This window comes from Cydia pomonella, chromosome 9 (assembly GCF_033807575.1).
Source record: "Cydia pomonella isolate Wapato2018A chromosome 9, ilCydPomo1, whole genome shotgun sequence".
NCBI lineage: Eukaryota > Metazoa > Arthropoda > Insecta > Lepidoptera > Tortricidae > Cydia > Cydia pomonella.
Genome location: NC_084711.1, coordinates 3047066 through 3068115, shown reverse-complemented (window position 1 = coordinate 3068115; position 21050 = coordinate 3047066). Strand labels below are relative to the sequence as shown.

General features: G+C 36.5%; 1 protein-coding gene across 1 annotated transcript; it reads right to left on the bottom strand.

Moving 5' to 3' along the window:
* Positions 1-4402: 4402 nt before the first annotated feature.
* Positions 4403-19262, bottom strand: LOC133521110 (acyl-CoA-binding protein-like). The gene is made up of 4 exons (XM_061855874.1): positions 19177-19262; positions 12797-12831; positions 9916-10030; positions 4403-4584 (listed from the first exon to the last, which is right to left on the bottom strand). Exons 2-4 carry the CDS (start codon positions 12809-12811, stop codon positions 4457-4459), a joined length of 258 nt encoding a protein of 85 aa, XP_061711858.1. The 5' UTR covers positions 12812-12831; positions 19177-19262; the 3' UTR covers positions 4403-4456.
* Positions 19263-21050: the final 1788 nt, after the last annotated feature.

Below are 21050 nucleotides of genomic sequence, written 5' to 3'. Positions count from 1 at the left end.
CAATTATAGTAAATAAACACAGACATATAGTGATATAGGGACACTTGTGTAGTGGTGTAAAGTCCTAGTAGTAGTAGTAAAGTGTCTGCCTATACGAGTATGTTTATGATAAACTCGAAAACTACTGAACGGATTTTCATTCGGTTTTCACCTATCGATAGTGTCGTCTATCGAGTGATTCTTGAGGAAGGTTTACAATGTAAGTGTACAATTTGTTAAGATTTTGTGTAATCCATGCAAAACAAGGGCTGCGCTGGTAAAAAAAAATAGATATCAACATTTAAACATACATAATAAAGTCAAAGTCAATACACCTATTCTTTATTCAAATAGGCCTAGCAACAAGCACTTTTAAATCGTCTAAAATATATAAATATATATAAGATATAAACATAAAAATAGCTAAATATAACACTTATAACAGCAAAAGTAGATCATACTACATCAATACATCATACACTTCAAACTTACTTCACAGTCATAGGTGACAGTAGGGTGTCATTTATTGAGCATTCGCGTGTCGAGCGCTAGGAAGTTTACCTATTATTAAATAAATATACACTAATAGGGTATCCCCCGCGGCATGGCACTGTAGATGAATCAATCATCAATATTGAACTAAGTGGTTAACGGTCATAAGTAAGGTCATATTTAGATTTATAGAACTTTATTTTTATCAAAGAAATTATAGATTTCACTTTAGAGAAACTTAACTAAAACAGAAATAAATAATCAGCAAGTATAGCGAGTGCATACTCACTTACAAAGCACTTAACTAAAATATAAATAAAAACTACAATAGTATGTAACCGAAACTTGTATGTTGCCGAAAGGTTGTCTGGAAGAGATCGCTTTTTAGCGATAAGACCGCCTGTTGTTTACCTCTTCTTTATGTGTTGTAATATTTGTACTGTTTCTGTATTGAGGTGTGCAATAAAGTATATTTGTATTGTATTGTATGTTTGGAGGTTAAACAAACAAAGTTTCTTACACGCACAACGCTTAAGAAAACCCCTTAGTGTAATGCAGGGGTCGCCAAATGGCGGACCGCGGTCCGCATCCGGCCCGCCGACCCATTTTGTGCGGACCGCGAGAACACAGCAACTTTTGCACTACAGAGTACGTAATTTGAAATAAAAATGTATCCGATCTACTGTTGCATAATAATGTGAGATGGTTAAGCAAAGGCTGCGTTTTAGAAAGATTCTTCAGCATTTTAGAACACTTGAAGACATTTATTTTCAACAGTGACCAGATTTCAGCAAACGCCTACTTAAGTTTCCTAAACGAAAAAGAAAATGTAGCTGCCATTGCTTTCATGACGGATATTTTTAAACATATCAATGACCTGAACCTTAAACTTCAAGGCAAAGGAAAGCTTGTATGGGAGCTCATGTCAGATGTAAAAAGTTTTTCGCGAAAACTCGATCTCTTTATGAATGATCTTGGTAATGAATGCTTACACTTCCCCAATTTAAATAAAATAAACAGCAGTGACAACGAGATTGACGTCGGCCAATACAAAACGTTCATTACGGATCTTAAATCGGAATTTAAAAACAGGTTCGCAGACTTTAAAAAAATTGAGAATGTTGTAGAAATCCTTAGCAGCATTTACTCTCTGCATCCTGATGGTGAATGGAGCAACGAAGCTGCAATTGTTTTCGGGAGTGATAAAGCTCCTCTGCAAATAGAAATGATAGATTTCCAAGAAAACACAGTTTTAAAACACAAACATACGGAAGTTTCCAGTGAAGACTTCTGGATAAAATTTGTGTGTGGCATTCAATATCCAGAACTACAAAAATTAGCTTTGTAACTTCTTACTTTGTTTGGGTCAACATATATTTGTGAAGCAGCATTTTCGAAGATGAACTTCATTAAGAATAAATTTCGATCACGACTTACTGACGAACATCTCCAGGATTTAATGTCAATAGCTTGCACCAATTTTACTCCAAACTTCAGACAGATAGTCCGCAACAAAAAAATGTAATTTTTCTTATTGATATGTAAAAAAATACCTTTGTTATTTCTTTAATTATATTTGTTTAATAAATATTTTCTCTATAAAATGTTGTGCGGACCGCGATGGTCATTTCATTACTTAAAACAGACCCCGAGCGAAACTAATTGGTGACCCCTGGTGTAATGCTTACTTACTAATTTACTAGTTACCTATTATACAAACAATAATTAGTTAACTAAGTATAAATGAGTTCGCAACAAAAACAACAAAACCAGTGAACAGTGGGTAGGGAAGGATCTATAAATTGTAGTGTAAAATTAGTGATATGCCGCAAAAAACTACGCACTTACGGTAATTGGGTCATTTTTGCGCAAACTTGGTTTTTGTTACTAGCAACGTTTTTTATTGTCCTTCTGGAGTCATAGTCGGCACTGTAAGAAAGGGTTTTATGTTTTATTAAAGTGATTTGTAGAATATATAGTATCCTTATTGATAATAGGTCGCTTAGTTGGTATAATGATTCTGTCGGTAAACGGTTTTTTTTTAATACATTGTTTATAAGAGTGCACGCTGAGCTCTTTCCAGGCTAATAAGTCGTGTTATAGCAGATTTCTATACATTTCGCTCGCACTTATATGCGAGTACGAGCGAGATGCACCTCAATAGCATCTCATGAGCATCAGCGTCTAGACAACTCTATGGCTGCTGCTCGACGCAACGTTGGTGCAACGCAGCGATGCCATTTTCCATTCGCTGGCGCTGCCTGACGCTCATAAGACGCTAGTGTTGGGTGGCCCTTACGCACACACTAGCGAATGTCAGAATCAAACAGTACCCCTAGTGTAAATAAATTCGATTTCGAAACGTGACGTACGCGTTTGCGTTTAGTCTCATTTTGTATGTGAATTAGAAAGAGCGCGCCAAGCGGGACGTTTTGGAAACTCAAAATCCTATACAAAATGACACTTAACGCAAACGCGTTCGTCACGTTATGATGTCGATAAAACTTACACTAGGGGTACTGGTGCTAGCCGTACTGTACCCCTAGTGTAAATATATTCGATAGCGAAAAGTGACGTACGCGTTTGCGTTAAGTCTCATGTAGTATGGGATTTTATAATTTTTATATTTCCAAAATGTCCCGCTTGGCGCGCTGTTTCTAAATTCCATACAAAATGAGACTTAACGCAAACGCGTACGTCACGTTACGATATCGAATAAATTTACACTAGGGGTTCTGATCATTGTGTATTGTATCCAGACGAGTAACACCGCCTTCCCAGCGCAAATGTAGAAAATATTTAACCCGATATTAATATGACTCAACGTACTAGAGATGCTAAGGATATTTAAAAAAAATTGTTAATTATTAGCGATTTTTGATACGACTACGGACTCTTATCGGACCCCTGGCTGCAATGCCTATAGGCGATACCTATATTATATTATCGGTATTATAATACCGATACTACAAAAGTTTCATACAAAAAATTATCAATTATCAGATAAAAATATATATTTATGATCACTGATATTTAATATCTTGAAACTTAAATGGGGATACATATAATTAGGGGAACGTGGGGCAATTAGATTCCGAAATGGCAGTAATCGTATTTATACAAATTCGAGGTCATAAATATGTATACATTTCTTCACTTTAATCAATTGCATAAGGTGATTAAATGCACAAATATTTATGAACTCGACTGTACCATCCGGTGTATTTAAGTAACTAAATAATGTTTAACAGTTAACTTTATGACTTGCGTATCAAAACAGAAGTTTCTACTAGCCAATAAAAAAGTTAACGCTTCCTACGTTTTTTCACCACATCTATACTAGCTCGTAAAGGCTATCTTTATTCACCAAAAAGTGATGTAGTTGCATTATATACACAAGAGTGCAATTTAATGTTATGCAAATTGTGTTTAATGTTAAAATTGTAATGTTTTAGCTAGTATTTTCATCGATGTGGTGAAATTTTTTGCGTTTCACTCGGAAGCAAACTTTGCCTTCTTTATGTATGAAAACATTGGAAACATTTATTTACATTTGCGGCTTTTCTAGTGCCCCAACCTAGGCTGGTCTCTAAGAAGTTTTCAATCATTATACATATTGACTTTTTGGTAAGTGCCCATCATCCGTAATTAAAAAGTTGATAATTTTCTAAAACTTTGGCGTAGTTGCACGGGATCTGGTTAGGTGCCTTCATAGTCTACGATTTAAAAAAATCTATCCTGTAGGTTAGGTACTTCTGTACGCAATTTCCAACCAATGTTCGTAAAATGTTGAGTTCAGTTTCGATAATTATATAGATTTTTTTGTGAAATGTTCATAATTCTCGAGCCCTGGGGGTTCGCTAAGACGACAACTTTCTGAGCGACTAGGTATACTCGTAGTGGATTACACATAGAAAAATGCGCTAAAAAATTAAGTTAATATTTTATTAGTAATAATCCTTAACAAATTAACTTAAAAAAAGATTCAGGCGTATTTGCCCGCCCACTGCTGCGCCAGGTCGATGTACTGTTTCTTGGCGTCATCGGCGGAGATGCCCTTGCGCTCGCTCCACGCCTTCCACTTGGCCTTCTCGACAATACCGCTGGGCTCAGCTGAAAAAAGAAAATTTCGTTAAAAATCTATACCGTCAAATTGGGTCACTTGTAATTTTTCCTATCTGAGTGAGGAAGACTATTTAAGATCCAAAACCTGTAAATCATACAGAATAACAATTAAATTAATTACATTAAGTGTGAGTAGAGTATTGTATATTTACATACAAAAATTATAATCGCTTTATTTCATTTGTGTTGCGATTTCTAGCAACGAAAACGAATTTCGAGCATGGATATATGCAAAGAGAAAAACTGCTTGAGACTGCGGGTGACCTTAGGGCTGGCTCATTCCTAGGCCAAAGAATAGGCATCGCCATTCAACGAGGGAACGTAACCAGCCTTATGGGCACACTTTCGCAGGCGACAGACCTGGGGGACTCTTCGTAGGAGGGGGTTTTTAGGGTTCCATGGCAAAAAACAGAACCCTTATAGATTCGTCATGTCCGTCTGTCTGTCCGTTTATGTCACAGCCACTTTTTTCCGAAACTATAAGAACTATACTGTTCAAACTTGGTAAGTAGATGTATTCTATGAACCGCATTAAGATTTTCATACAAAAATAGAAAAAAAAAAACAATAAATTTTGGGGATTCCCCATACTTAGAACTGAAACGAAAAATTTTTTTTTTTCATTAAACGTGTGTATCTATGGATAGGTCTACAAAAATGATATTGAGGTTTCTAATATCATTTTTTCAAAACTGAATAGTTTGCGTGAGAGGCACTTCCAAAGTGGTAAAATATGTGTCCCCCCCCCCCTGTAACTTCTAAAATAAGAGAATGATAAACCTAAAAAAAATATATGATGTACATTACCATGCAAACTTCCACCGAAAATTGGTTTGAACGAGATCTGGTAAGTAGTTTTTTTTTAATACGGTATAAATGGTACGGTGGTACGGAACCCTTCATGGGCGAGTCCGACTCGCACTTGGCCGCTTTTTTAATATTCTTATTTATGTTTATTATTTTATTAAATTTAATTTAGTTAGTTTATGTTAATTAAATACTATCTTCAATATAAAAGAGAATTTGAAATAGTGGATTGTCAATGTAAACTTTGTAGCCACAGTAAGCGGCATCGTTACAACCGATGTCACCATAACCTTTGGCCTATGCTCTTTAAAATGGCGCCACTTTTTGATATTTAACAAATTTAACACATATCACTGAAAGAATAAGGATCAAAGTCAAATGGCGTACTAAAAGTTTTAATCGTGTGTCGAAAGGTGGCAGTAAATTTACTGTGGCTACAAAGTTTTCTTTGACAATCCGTCTCTATTTAAAATTCACTTTGATATATGTTACTTCAATGTTCATGCCAATTTTCATATTATTCCAGCATGTAGTATTAAAATGAGAACGCAACTTCAATTGTATAAAAAGGTAATTTCGGCAGCTTTGTACTGGCGATTCTTAATCAGTTTTTCTCGACAATATTATCCTTGGTTAATTAACTAGCAAGTTATCTGTCTGCGAATCGGTGGCAAATAAGTATTCAACATTAATTTCTAATGAAGCGGTGGAAAAATATCTACAAAAAAAGTGGAAAAAAAGTTTGAAATTGTAAAAATTTAATTAAACTTAAAATTCTACTCGGAAATCTACTCGGAAGAGTACTATCAAACTTAAGGCCGATATTGTCCGGCGAAGTGGGTCCCTTAATGAATTACGTAAGAACGTTAGGAGCCTGAGTAGAAATCATTTAGTGGATGCAATGTTACTGTGCAGTTGCTCATCTTCCAGCAATCAACTTTTAATTATTTTATAATTGGTCTATTGTGTCTGACTGACGCAATGTTAATATTACAGGAGGCCAGCTACACAAGCGCCTTAAGGTGACTAATAGAAAGATACGTGTACCAATGACTAACATTCAAGTGGCTATCTCGAGTAGATACTCATTAAATTGATGACTAACTTTTTGAGGTAGAGATCTAGACAGTCCTTGAAAAACTAAGTAGGTTAGCAAATAGAAAGTGCCAGGTGTTTATCACTAGTTTTGTCTTAAGTCAACTCTTGACTTGACTCACATTACGGACGACTCACGCTAGACCGGGCTGGGGCCGAGTCGGAGCGCCGGAAGCTCAGGCCCGGCCTTGGCCCGGTCTCGCGTGAATCATCCTTTAGAACGATCCCGGTCTGGGACTGGACCGCGGCGTCCGACAGCGACACTTCAGTTTAATACCACGTAACATCATGTGATTACCGATCAGCCGTCATAGAAAACGTAGTGTCGGATGCCTCGGCCCTGACCCGTTCCAATGTGAGTCATTCTTATGACGTTATGACACAGTACCTATACGTTTTAAGTGGGCACTAATTAAAGATATTTGAATATCTTCATTCTAGAATACATAAAACCTCTAGGAAATTATTTGGAAATACAGGGTGACATTGTTATGTTTGACCATGGTCTGAGTGTTATATATGTAGGTCATACTGAGTAACTTTTACTATAGAACCATCCCCGGAATCGCGGAAAAAATCTGCCGTCTCATACATTTTGGCAAATCACATATCAACGTTTTCTATGAAATAGCTTTTTTTTCGTGATTTCGGGGTTGGCCCCATAGTAAAAGATGTTCAGTATGACCAACATATTCACCGTGTATGGTCAAGCACGATAATTTTCACCTTGTATGTCTGCATCTGCGTCCAATTGCCATGAACTTTTCATACATATTTTATAAGTCGTGACAATTAGACTTTTTTTATGATAGAGGAGGCAAACGAGCAGACGGATCACCTGATGGTAAGCGATTACCGCCGAGCATGGACACCTGCAACACCAGAGGGGTTGCGTTACCGGCCTTTAAGATGGGAGTACGCTCTTTTCTTGAAGGTTTGAAGGTCGTATCGGTCCAGAAATACCGCAGGCGACAGTTCATTCCACAGTTTAGCAGTGTGAGGCAGAAAGTTCCAGCAGAAACGCACAGTTGAAGACTGCCAACCATCTAAGTGGTGAGGATGGAAATGTTGTCGCGTAGGGCGATGGCGAAAAGAAGCGGCGGGGATTAATCCGAACAATTCCTAGGAGCACTCCCCGTTATACATGCGATAGAAAATGCAGAGCTAGGTCACATCTCTACGCAGCGCCAAGAAGTCAAGCCGATCCGAAATACGCTGGCAGTCGACTATTCGAGCCGAGCCGAGCTAGACTGTAGAAATATTTTCCGAGAAAGGCCGCAAACATAATATGCACCTTAATTCATTAGATGCTTAATGCGTTTGTTTACGTTGGGATGGTACCTCGCATAAATAGGGACTTGAGAGCTAGTCATGTCTTATAAACTGAAATAGATATCATACACTAAAGAAAAAACTGATCAAGTCCACCGGTGGCCGAGGCGGGAATCGAACCCGCGTCTTCAGCTTGCGTGGCTTACGTCCTGACCACTAAACCACCCGCCACGGCGGTACCCGTGAAACTATCTATCTGCTATCTGTGAAAGGCTATGCGCCTTTGACCAACTCTAAGGGCAAGCAATGTGTGTTTACACCTCCTATATCTTAACGGCACCAATCATGGGACATTTAACCTTTTGACCGCCAAAGACGTTATATGACGCGCGCGGCTACAGCCTTCATGCGTACCGACAAGGTTCACGATTGCGCGCCGCGTGCGATCGGCGTGGCGTTCAAAAGGTTAAGAGAAAATTTGGAGTATTTTTGATATTTCGCCGACATCTGTGAAATTTCTACCGCTTTATGCTTTAAACATTGAATGTCCAATTATTAACCAATTAAAACCATGGTTTTTTGCTCCAATTATGGGATGTATGTCGCTATTAATTTTCAAACTAACAGATATCAATGAAAAATTAAACTTAAGCAGCTCTTTGGCTCTTGTATATGGTAAAATGTTGCCAGCGATTAAAACCTGATGGTAAATACTTGTTTTACAGGAATTGTCTATACCATCCCATTACTGGTGCCTATTCCATTATAGGGGTGTTTACTATACGAATCCTTTACTGGATTACGTTACGGTATAGCGAGGGGGAAAGGTGGAAAGGTCGTCCCTAGTTAGTCATGTCCTCACGAAATGTTATAATGTTCCTCAATAATAATTCTCACTACGATAAGAGTCTTACGTTATACTCTTTCTTTGCAGAAAAAAGCAGGTAACTCGTGAATAATTCTCCGTTTCCTAGTACTTACTGTGCATTATTGTCTTTACATTATACCATATAGGTATACAACAGTTGCGTATGTAGTTAGTGAGTATTATTAGTAGTATTAGAAGTATTAACTTTCAGCCAAGACAGACGTTGTAAACACAACCTGGCCGCGTAGTCAACGTTACAATCGTTAATGCTCCATAGCGTAGCATAGTCATCTCTCTCTATCACCATATAAGTGCGACAGTGACAGTTGCGTTTCGTTCGCCACGGAACGTGAACGATATGCACGTTGGGTACGCGGGCTGCTCACGACACGTCATTAAATCACTTTAATGCATACGTCATTAAGTCACTTATAATGCAACAAATAACTGGCTGTAGAAACAATGTCCTTGCCGCACCGCACCGTGATCGGACCTCTCTTAATGATTTGTTTTTTTGGGATGATCTTGACTATAATTTATACACAGCAATAATTAAATCTACGATATATGACGTCGGCTTTACGTTAAACGCTATAAATTGATGTTTATATGTTATAAGACTTATAAGGTTCCTTAACTCAAAACTTGTTTTTGTGACGTGACAGACTTAAATATAGCGGCAAAAGAATATTTTTCTCGAAGGCACAATAATAATTAATAATCTAATGACAAGAATATATCTGACAGACAAATTCGAATTTTAGTTATTCGATCTGTTTCCGATGTGATACTGATCTGTCAGTGTCAAAGGTGACATTGAATCAACCAAAAATGTCACTTTTGATTTGACACAGACAGATCAGTATCATATCGGAAACATATGGAATAGCTAAAACTCGAATTGGCCTATGATTGACAAGTGATAACGAATATTGATTTATTAAATATATTTTTGAGGACATGACTAAATCTAAACCCAAATGCAATACATAAACGTACCTTAATAAGTTAATAATAACGCAAGGAACCATGCTCAATTTGGGATAGTTAGTATGGCTCTCCGGCGATGGCCTGCTTGTACAGGGAGTACAGGACAAGGTTCTTGGAGTCGCCACCGGGCTTGTTTCAATTCTAGACGGGTGTTTCACGGATGTATCCGGATACTTACGGATGTTGATGTCTCCGTCGATGGCCTGCTTGTACAGGGCGTACAGGACGAGGTTCTCGGAGTCGGCGCGCCTAATCCAATTCTAGACTGATGTTATCCTTGTACTTACGGATGTTGACGTCTCCAGCGATAGCCTGCTTGTACAGGGAGTAGAGAGCGAGGTTCTCGGAGTCGGCAGGCCTGGTCTTCCAGTTCCTGACGGACTCGGCGACTTGTTTGAATTGCTGTAACGGAAATTGATAATGTTCAATCAACCAATCTAAAATAAGCTGCAGTTTCCTAGATCAATTCTTTTTGCAAGATACGTATTTATAGATCGTGTCATTCACGATGACGCGAGCCTTCACTCGTATTGTCACGTCCTTAAAGGTTAGATTTGACAAATCTGCGCGTCATCGTGGATGACACGAACTATACTCGTATTAAAGGTATATTTGTGAGGTATTTAATAATTAATTTAAATAAAACAGTTCAATTGCAATATGTTAGGTACAGTCGTGAAATTTAATTTCCGTACCATTTCGTATTTTGTCACACTTACAATCAATATGGAAGTCGCTAGTGACCTCATGCTGTTGGTACTGAATTTAAATTCCTTGACCGTACCGTACTACCATTTAAATTTATTAACTTGGTGGTAAATAAAAAAATCTGTCTAATTTTGACATTAAGTAATGCGGCTGTTAGCTTTTGTTATAAAACTTGGCGGATTTAACAACTGGAGACGCCTTTTATGTAATTTTCGGAACAAAACAGTCTGCCAATTTTTGCGGGGAAGGGGCACGTCAAATGTATGGCTATTTGTATGTATAAATGTCAGTCCATACAATACTACATATTTGGCCATTGGCCGAGGTTTTCGACAGAGGGGTAAGATCTTTAAAATGACTCCAGTTGTTAAATCTTCCAAGTTATAAAGTGCATTTGGTACAAAAAATCCAAATAAAAAAATTGCCAGCGTCACGCTACCATAAAATGATAATAGTATATCTAGAATCGATAACATTCGAGTGTAAAAATTAGTGCCACGTATGCATTACATTACATTACACGTCAAGTTACGCATTTAATTTTTTTCGCCTTATCACATAAGTACTTTATCTTTAATCAATAATCAATAAATATTAATAAATCAATGACAAATCGATTACGTGGACTCTGTTTGTTATTTTATTGATTATAAAATACGACATTGTACCCTGATCAGAGTGGTCCAATGGATTAAAATAAAAATATTACTTTGCTAATCCGTTATACATACTTGCGTATTTTTACATGCTATTAATGTTCCCACCCTCCCACCGCAAAATGAATACGCAAATAAATATAACAAAATACCACCAAAAGCACAAAACTCGACGCGTAAAAATCAAAATAAATTTATTGCATGTAAAAATACGCAAGTATAAACGAGTTGGCACTGATTGATTATTAGCACGTTATCTTTTCGCGGATTCGCAAAGTAATATTTTTGTTCTAATTAGTATGGATTTCCGCAAAGTAACACCTGATTCTATTCATTAGGTCCATGGACTTTTGTATAGGAACCGTGCGTGGTTAGGGTCTGCCATCTCCTGACCTGAATCGAAAGCGAAAACAATCACGCTTCTAAGCAGATGCTGGGCTGTAACCGCGAAAATCGAAGTTCGTCAATTGCGGGCATTTTTCTGTCACTCTAATTACGTCTTGTAGTGAGAGTAAAAGAGCAAGATCCCCGCAATTTGCGAGTTTGGGTTTTCGCGGTAGGCCCCCTGCTCCTACAGTTCACGTTGACTCTATTTCGCATGAAAATTTGATTCTATGATTCACGCCAATGAAGCTCCCTGCTTCTGTGGCACAAGAATCTGTGCTGCCGTCTACAGTTCATGCACGCTCCCTTTTGTCTGACAGTGACAGTCTAGTGGAGAAATATGTCAATGAATGGCGGAATTAGAGTCCGTCTAAGCTAACACTGCAGTAACAAAGTTTCAAGTGGCTCAACAAATGACATATTTTCATAGATCATATACAAATGTATAGACAAAAGTGGAATGTATATTCCTCGGAGTTTCCCATTAAGAGAATGTCCCCTGGAAGTGTATAAGCGCTAAATCTAGATTCAGCAAGTATTTTTCATAACAAGATGTATTTTTTCGCAAATATATCTAGGACTTTTTTGTATAGAATTGAATAAGCTCTAATGTTGTCTTACACCATATTTTCCTAGATAACGTGGCAAAAAAGCAAAATGTGAATTTCTTCAGGATGGTACACATTTTCCAAGATGGCTGCGATTCCTCAAGTTCCCCAAATGTCAAACGGTGTGGACATGAATAAGGGACCTTTAATTTACATGCATACCAAATTTCAGGACTGCTCCAGAAATTTCGAGGTTTGTTCTAATCCGATTGTGCTACTAGAAAGATTTAAATGATTCATCCGTATGTATCAAAGATACTTGATTGTAATAGAGGGGTAAAGTCTAAGAAAAAAACGTGCTCCTTACTTCACATCCAAAACAGATGGCGCTGTACTGCGCCATATGTTTCGCGGTCACTGAATTGTCAAACGTCAACTTTTGACAGAGTTACCGAAAAATGTATGGAGCTGTACAGCGCCATCTCGTTTACCTGATGTTAATTTCGAAGCACTAAATTGTCTTAGATTTTACGCAACTTAATCAATAGGCGGGTTTGGCGAAATATTATGTAAATGTATATTGTACCAACTTTTTTTTTTGATAAATAAAAAAAAACAGAGCGAGCATAAGCGCGAGGCAATTACCTCGCGCACAAAACGGCCAGTATAGACGTGCCTCGGCGCCTAATGTACATACGAGTATCTTCGGTACCTATGTATATTCTATAGCTTGTAACCATGAATTTTATGATAATTGCTTATGCAACCGCAACCGTTGTATTTCATTTAAATAAAGATTATTTTTAGCCTCATGCTAAGGTGTTGGAAGAGCTCAGTCTAAAGGTTAATGACAATTGTGGTCACGTCCTTACCTCGTCGAGAGACATGGTGAGTTAGTGGGTGAGATCTGTGAAGGAGAAGAAAAAATAATATTTTAGTGAAGTAGGTACATAAAATACAAACAGATCAACATTCAAGATTGATCATCGTTCGGGTTAAAACTAAATCCAGGTACAAATAAAACATAGATTTAAAAATATCGTAAAGCTCGACCAGAAATATATGACCATTGTCAAGAGGGCGCTGTTATTCCTACGTATAGGATGACAGTTCAGTTTAGTACGAAAAATTTAGTTCCAATGAAATTCCGCAATATGGCGCGTGATCTATCGATCCATATATTACTGGTCAGGCTATACATTAGACAACATAAATAGGTATTATATATATATATATATATATATATATATACCTACTATGTAAATCGAAAACCTTAAATAATAAATCGACCCCAAAGTTTAAATATATTTAAATATACTTTACGTTCGTCTCGTTGATTCTAATAACACCTATTTGAAGATATATTTTATGGAAATAAGCAAAATACAAAAACAACAAAATTTCACTGCATGGCCATCTTCATAAGAATGAATCTAATTTGCATAAAAAATTACAGGGTTTACATTTCGTCCGGTTTTTAGTAGACATATAAGGTCTCAAGATTTAACATACACTTTAGAGCTACCAATCAAGCAAACTGCAATATCTCCAATCACCTATTTACATCATACCTACAGATGTGGTGCACGTCAGATTAGCCCGCACACATAGCGATATATCATCATATCATCATATGTATGCATAAGTATACCTATTTAACATCCAACATAACTGTGGCGACTTCTAATTTTTGCATGCTACCTACTATTAGAGTAGCTAAATTAACCTAAGATCTTCAGTGGTCACTTTAACCTTTTACTACCACGTCAGTACTCGGTACCAAACGATCGTGGCCTTCGAACGTAACAAACTCCACGGGTATCATACATTTATACTATTGACATATATCTAAGGACGGGCCTTACGGGCACTAAGGATGGTGCTAGTTCAGTGAATTCGAGCCAATCGAGCAGTCTAACGCAACTAGTTGTGACCAATCGCGCGCGGGATTTGAACTCATCAACCAATCGCGTTATGGCGTTAGACTGCACGATTGGCTCGAATTAATTTACGTGACAGTGGCATAGCTGTACTGGCCCCATTCTTATTGCCCGTAAGGCCCGTCCTTAGATATATGTCAATGTATTATACGCGTTGTCGATCCTTTAATAAATTTAATAAGATATTTCCAATGGAAATATACTGAGTAGGTATTAAATTGCGATCTTGTTCACTGACTTGCTTTAGTGAGCTACTCATCTCACTGCAAAATGGTGGTATGTAAATAAAAACCAAGGTGTAGTAAAAAAGTTACAACAGTACATGAGAGTCTGTTTCTAGCGCTATCTTGATAATCACGCCTTTGTTTTTTGCTCATTAATATTGTTTAATGTGTAATATCGATAGCTTATTAAACAGTAAACTAATGTGGTAGTATGCAGTGAATGGAGAATTAATCTTGAAACGCGTTTACCACCATTTCCAACGGCCGGTAGTCCAAGTGCTACTTGTAAAGTCCAGCTATCGCTTTACAAGAGCTGATAAAATCAATGTCTTGTACTAACCGTACAATTTTAGTCGTATTTAAAGCTCCTAATACCTTGACACTGGCGATATAGTCCCACTGGACTAAAGCCATAATTTTAAAAGAATGAATGAATGAATTATAGTTATATGAATGGTCAGTCATAGACAAAGTACAACTAGACCAATTATCTGGAAAAGCGATGCGCTGATTTTCCCCCGCGCACCGCTTCAACCGTGACCATAGTGAAATTCTGTGGGGTCAACGAACGCATGTGCGGCATTCGGAGTTTAAATTATGTTACTGTTTTGATGTTGATCATTTTAGGAAACAAACAGTCGCATACAATGTGTTATAATTTATAGATATACATACAATTAGACCTATAGTGCCAAGTCGAAACATGGTCTATTAGCACTGCCCATAAATAGGAAGATAAACAAAAATAACAATAAAAAGTTAGTATCAATCTTTACCATTTAGGTGTTTACAAAAATACATGACAGTAAACAATTTACACTGCTATGGAAATATATATATATTATATAACTCCGTATAAGACAAAATAAATCCTAAGAAAAAAAATGTGCCTCGAAAAATCAAGAAAAATTTATACACACGTAGATGACGACACCGTCTGATATATAACACATATCAGTGAAAGAACATGGGTCAAATAGCCATTTATCGTTCTAAGAGTTCTTGTCCTGTGTCGAAAGATGGCAGTAAATTTAGTCGACTACAAAATTTACTTAATTCTCTTTGCTAAATACTCTCTATCAAAGAAAGAGTTATTAATAGTGAAGTAGATGTAAAATGTAAGAAAAATTTAAAAGGCCCAAATTTAAAAGCTAGATGTCGCTGTAAGGCCCAGCTCGAGCAAGATGCATGGAATTAATATCATATCAGAATTAAATTAAAAACAAATTTATAAGGCGTCATTCATTTATTACGTAAGAAGATTTAGGGTTGGAGGGAGCTTGACGATGTCTTATTTTATTCTTACACGATACCCCTTTGCGGGGAAGAGGGGACTTCATACTTCTTACGTAACATCACAAAGATGCGATAATTTAAGTTATGGCATCCCCGCAAGTGCCGAAGAGTGAATTTTACCAAAAAATAAAAGTTACTCCTTTGTAGGTACAAATAAACGTTCCAAATCCAAAATAAAAATTAAAACAAACTAAAAGTGTACGCATTTTTGTCTTTAAAATCTATAGATTCTGACGTAATACAGGAGGGATCAGCCTATTTTTTTTCTTCTTACATAGGAGTTGGCGGGGGTAAAAAACTGGCAACTTGGCTGGGGGTAAAATATTAAACAATCGTCTTACGTAATAAATGGATGGCGCAAGGGGTTGGGGGGAGGGCGTCAGGTCGACCATGCCTTATTTTTCCTTAAAAGGGGGTAGGAAGTCTTGATATTACATAAGATTACATAAATGCGCGGACAGATCAACATCTTATACAAAGATAAAGAAAAACTTTAAATTAAAACAAGAGTTGATTATTGCCAAAAAATTAAAATGACAAGTACCTTTCTAAGTACAAATAAAGGTTCTTAATTTTTTTTTTTTGTAAATTAAGAATTAAAACAAACCAAATGATTTCATTTAGATTGTTACGTAATAAATATAAAACAGGGAGAGGGACTCGGTCTATTCTTTATTTCTTCTTACATAAGGATAGATCATTTTTTCAAGAAGGCATATTCCAATGCGCTTATGAACGTCAAATAAAGCTACACCTCTAACCCCAGAAAATTTAAATCTCTCCTAAATTGCAGGAAGGTATCCTTATATGGACCGACAAGAAACTCGAAACATAGCGGTGGGAGGGGGTTAAAAAACTGGCAAAAATCGTCTTACGTAATAAATACATGGCGCCAAGGCGTTAGAGAAAACTGATGTTATATCATCCGATGATAACTCTGCCTAGAGGCTAGACTAAAGACTTATCTGCTTTATTAGGGTGATAATAAAAGATAATTTATGTTTTTATTACAAGCCACAAGCCTCTAGGCTGTAAAGTTTATATTTATTGTTTTATAACTAACGTCATATTTGGAGCTAGTGGAATTTTAAAAATTTTCTTCACACTTGCTCGAAAATGTCCTTATTTCATGCAGGTGTACTGAAGGACAAAGGCCTAGCTATATTGTTCCCACGGGAGTTATGAGCGATTATTTTTTTAATTGTGTCACTTATTCATACAGACCAAGTAGCATAAATGAGTTCAACTTCTAAACTACTGAGGTTTATAATTTAATATTTTTGTTTATGTTTAAAATTATTGATAAAATATTTTTACATAATTTTCAATCGTGGCTGAATGCCGAATAGCAATAGGTCTGTGCCTTCGATGCCTAACCTGTCAAGAAATTACAAAATGGCGGACGAATATTTGATATGTCACAGTATTTAAGAACTATTTCGCTTAAAATTTATTTTATTCTAAGTTGTGATGAAAAACATTGTGTGTAACTCCGGGGGTAAGAATATTGCTCGTATCCAATGTTTCACTTACCCCCCTCGTTGCACAATTGAAAGTAGAAGTAAGAGTGAGAAAGTAGACACTTAGTGCTATCTTAACTTCCGTTTCTAAATGTTCTAAATACACAGGCCAAACTATTACTCGTAAGATATTATTCGTAATAGTGAAAAATATATATTCAGTAAGTAATAAATAAAGACAACTGAATTCCTGGAAATGCCATTAAAAAGTTTCCGAAATTGCTATTCATGTCATTAAAATTGAAAACTACATATTAAATTATATTTTAAAAAGCAGAAGCGTCTGCGATCGATGTTATTATTAAGCTTAGAATAAATGTAAAAGTGGAAAAATTACTGCCATGGGTGAGACTTGAACTCACGGCCTCTGGATACATATTTGTATCAGAACGAAATTTCCTAAATATACTTATTTAAAATATAAACGCCCCCTTATAAGTACCCCTAGTGTAAATTTATTCGATAGCGAAACGTGACGTACGCGTTTGCATTAATTCTCATTTTGTAAGGGATTTAGAAACAGCGCGCCAAGCGGGACGTTCTGGAAACTCAAAAATCCATACAAAATGAGACTTAACGCAAACGCGTACGTCACGTTTCGCTATCGAATAAATTTACACTTGGGGTACTGGAATATCTGAGAACTTTACCAATTTTTTTTTAATTGTTCACAGTTAGCAATCTGCATAATACAAAGGAAAAAATTACCAAGGCCGTCAGTGCCCAGGTGTGGAAAGTGAAATCGAACAAGCGTCCTCCGTTTACGCGACAGAGCGCCTACCGCGAACCACGTTCGACGTGTTGCCTCTCTGTCGCACTTCTACATTTGTACGTAAGTGTGACAGGGAGGCAACCCGTAGAATGTGGTTCGCGGTAGACCCTCAGATGCCTGAACCGCTCTGCCACCTGGGCTGGGCTGGGCTAAGCTTGCGGAAATGTGGCGTGTATCAATTGACAATTTAGGTAAAAGTATCGTTATTTATAGAATGGAAAATTAAATATCAGAATGGAAAGTGTACAACAAATTTTACTTATCAGGGAGGGTATCTATCTACTTATCAGGAAGCTGTTTAAGTGCTTATCGGAAAAAAAGCGTACTTGTAAAGTATAATGCTCTAGAGCAGAAACACGTCACTTTCTGCACACTTCAGAGAACAGCAATGACCTACTTTCAAAGCATGAGAGAAGAAAACATATTTATAGACGTACGGGACAACTTGAGACTATCTGTCAGCGTAAAGTTATCTATAGAGTAGGTATTGTTATTAATTATTAGGTACGTACGAATCCTGATACTATAGTTATGGCATTATTCAGTACCCCTAGTGTAAATTTATTCGATAGCAAAACATGACGTACGCGTTTGCGTTAGGTTTCATTTTGTATTGGATTTTGAGTTTCCAAAACGTCCCGCTTGGCGCGCTGTTTCTACATCACTTACAAAATGAGACTTAACGCAAACGCGTACGTCACGGCACGCTATTGAATAAATTTACTTACACTAGGGGTTCAGAATCGCACTACTAGGCTCAATTACATATTAATTGTTTGTTTTAATCTATCATTTTGACTTACGTATCATTAAGAAAGGGATAAAGTATTAATTAACTAAATTGAGGCTTATAAATTTATTCATGCATGTATAACGCAGTCACGATTGATAAAATATCCATTCACACTAAAATGCATGTGCATTAAACTTTGCGACGTAACAAAAATCTAAATGGGTGGCATAGCTAGCTAGTATTAAAAAAAATATATTTAAAAAACAAGTAAACAAACAGAACTACATTTAAGAGGCTGTCAACACCCAATGTCCTTGAAATTGATGTTACTTAAACAGTTTTTTTAAGAAATACTATTTGTTTTAGTCAAATAAGAAAAATATATGTTCATATTAATTATATTTCAAAGACCGTGGTTGTACTCGATACATGATTGAACGAAATCGGCTCGATAGAAAATAATTGCAAAGATTGGTCTTAAAATCACAATTAAACGGTTCTATGTCTTTATTGTTTTGACTTATGGGTCTGCAATTAAAATCACAATTTCAAAACATTTATTTCTAAACCGCTATTGAGTAAAATATTACACTAATAATCCACTTTTTTTTATTTAAATATTTTTCTTATTATTCCCTTGCCCAGGCCCAGTAACATGCGACAGTGCTATCTCATTTACTTCGATACAAATAGACAGTGTGCGCGCTTTAGGTATTGACAGCCTCTTAAGAGAGTTAGCTAAGTTTTGAGCACTATGTAGTACTTACTGCGGGGGTGGAGCTAGGTTGGAATCGGCGTCGGCAATGACTGAAAATCGCAGAGGCTTCGCGTTAAATTCCCGCGCTGTCAGGACTTTTGCGATAGGGTTGACACTATCATGAACGTTATCTCGTTTTGATAAAAATCTACTACCTAATAATTTATAAATATTTTAACTGAAAAACATCAAAAGCAAAACAAAATGAACGTTCTTAAATAATTATTTATTATTCAAAATCGCAATTTAAAAGTCCGTTCTACCATCCAACATAAGGAAATAACTCAATATTGACGTCAAATTACTTTTCACGTCAGCAGCTAGAACAAGGGTAATTTGCTCCTTAAAAACAGCGAGCAAAATCGCATTTTGCTCACTGAGTGAGACAAAATAACATTCAAGTGACCTTTATTCGAATGTCATTTCAACGTGCGGGGCTTAATAAAAGTTTGAAATATTTGGAATATATTGTCTTTGTCCCTTTCACGTCATTAGCAAGAAGAAAGAGACAAAAAAGTTCATACGTAATTCAACAATATATTGACGGTTTATAATAGACCACCGAAATAAGTCAGACCGCATTGTTCCAAAACACCCCGAGAGTATTAATTCGTAATAATTAATAAATGTTTCAGATTTAATAAAAACATCATATTTTACGTATTGTATAATACAATCAAAACAATTAACTTATAAAAACTTACGCAATTGTTACGCAAAGCAAATAATTCTACTTTTAACGATCACTACTATAGTTGACAAATAGTAGTGTCCGCAACTCGGAACGTATCTTACAAAGTTTTTTTTTACGCCCGGTTACTCTACCCCTAAGGGGCAATTATTGCCCGAAAAAAACCTTTTACACCAATTTAAAAAATATTAAATTACACCCGACGATTTATACGACGATACAAATATGGGTTCGCAGGGCAATGTTAACCCTGTGGAAATAATTTAACCCGCTTTTACAATAGGTAACCCAAAAGGTCCAAGTTGCCTTAGGAATTGTCTGATGCCCCACCACAGCTTTGTACTTACCATGTATTTCAGTGAAATAATACGATTTTTAACATAAATTAAATTTTTAAGTTTTAACAAGAAACTAAATATTGTTTTAAATAAGCATTAAATAATAAAAGTACATATAATTTTTAATTTTTCATATTTTTGTTTTAAAATATATATTATTTAATAGGCACCTCCCTACTTAGATACTTGCTTAAATTTTACATAGCATATGATGCGCGTACCTTAGCAAAAAATATGTACCTACTAGAAAAACTAAGATATTTTTCTAAGTACTTAACAAGAATTGATAGGTCGTCTAGAACTCTACTCAAGGGTAAAACTGCATAATTTTACCTATTTGTGTAAATCGCATATTTTTTTTCTAGAAGTTTACAGAAATACCTATATTATTAATAAAGACAGACAGACGGACGTTCCAGATCATCCTACGTATAGTCAACCTCAAATAGATAATAGTGACTATCTAAGTGATTAAATACACAAATGTATACTATAAAGTTTTTTTTATACTACGCCAATGGCAAACAAGCATACAGCCCGCTTGATGGTAAGCTATCACCGTGTTACATGCGTGTTGCCAACCCAAACGCACCCTCTTTGAGCTCTGGTAACCTTACTCACCGGCAGGAATACAACACTATGAGTAGTGTTATTTGGCAGCGGTTTTTGTTAGGTGGAGGTACTTCCCTAGTTGGGCTCTGCTCTAGATCTGGAATGACTTCCGCTGTGCTGTGCCCTACCACACAAAACGAGATGACATTCACAGCGTCCATACCTCTCTTTTGGACATAGTTTAAGGACATACCCGGGTCCAGGTACAGACTACAGTGTACTGTATACTACAATACTATACAG

Bases quoted from the DNA above. Each gene is read 5' to 3' on its own strand.
- LOC133521110 (XM_061855874.1), bottom strand. The intron at 4,585-9,915 runs GTAAGTACAAGG...TTCTTTTTTCAG, and splicing joins CGCTGGAGACGTCAACATCC to CTGAGCCCAGCGGTATTGTC.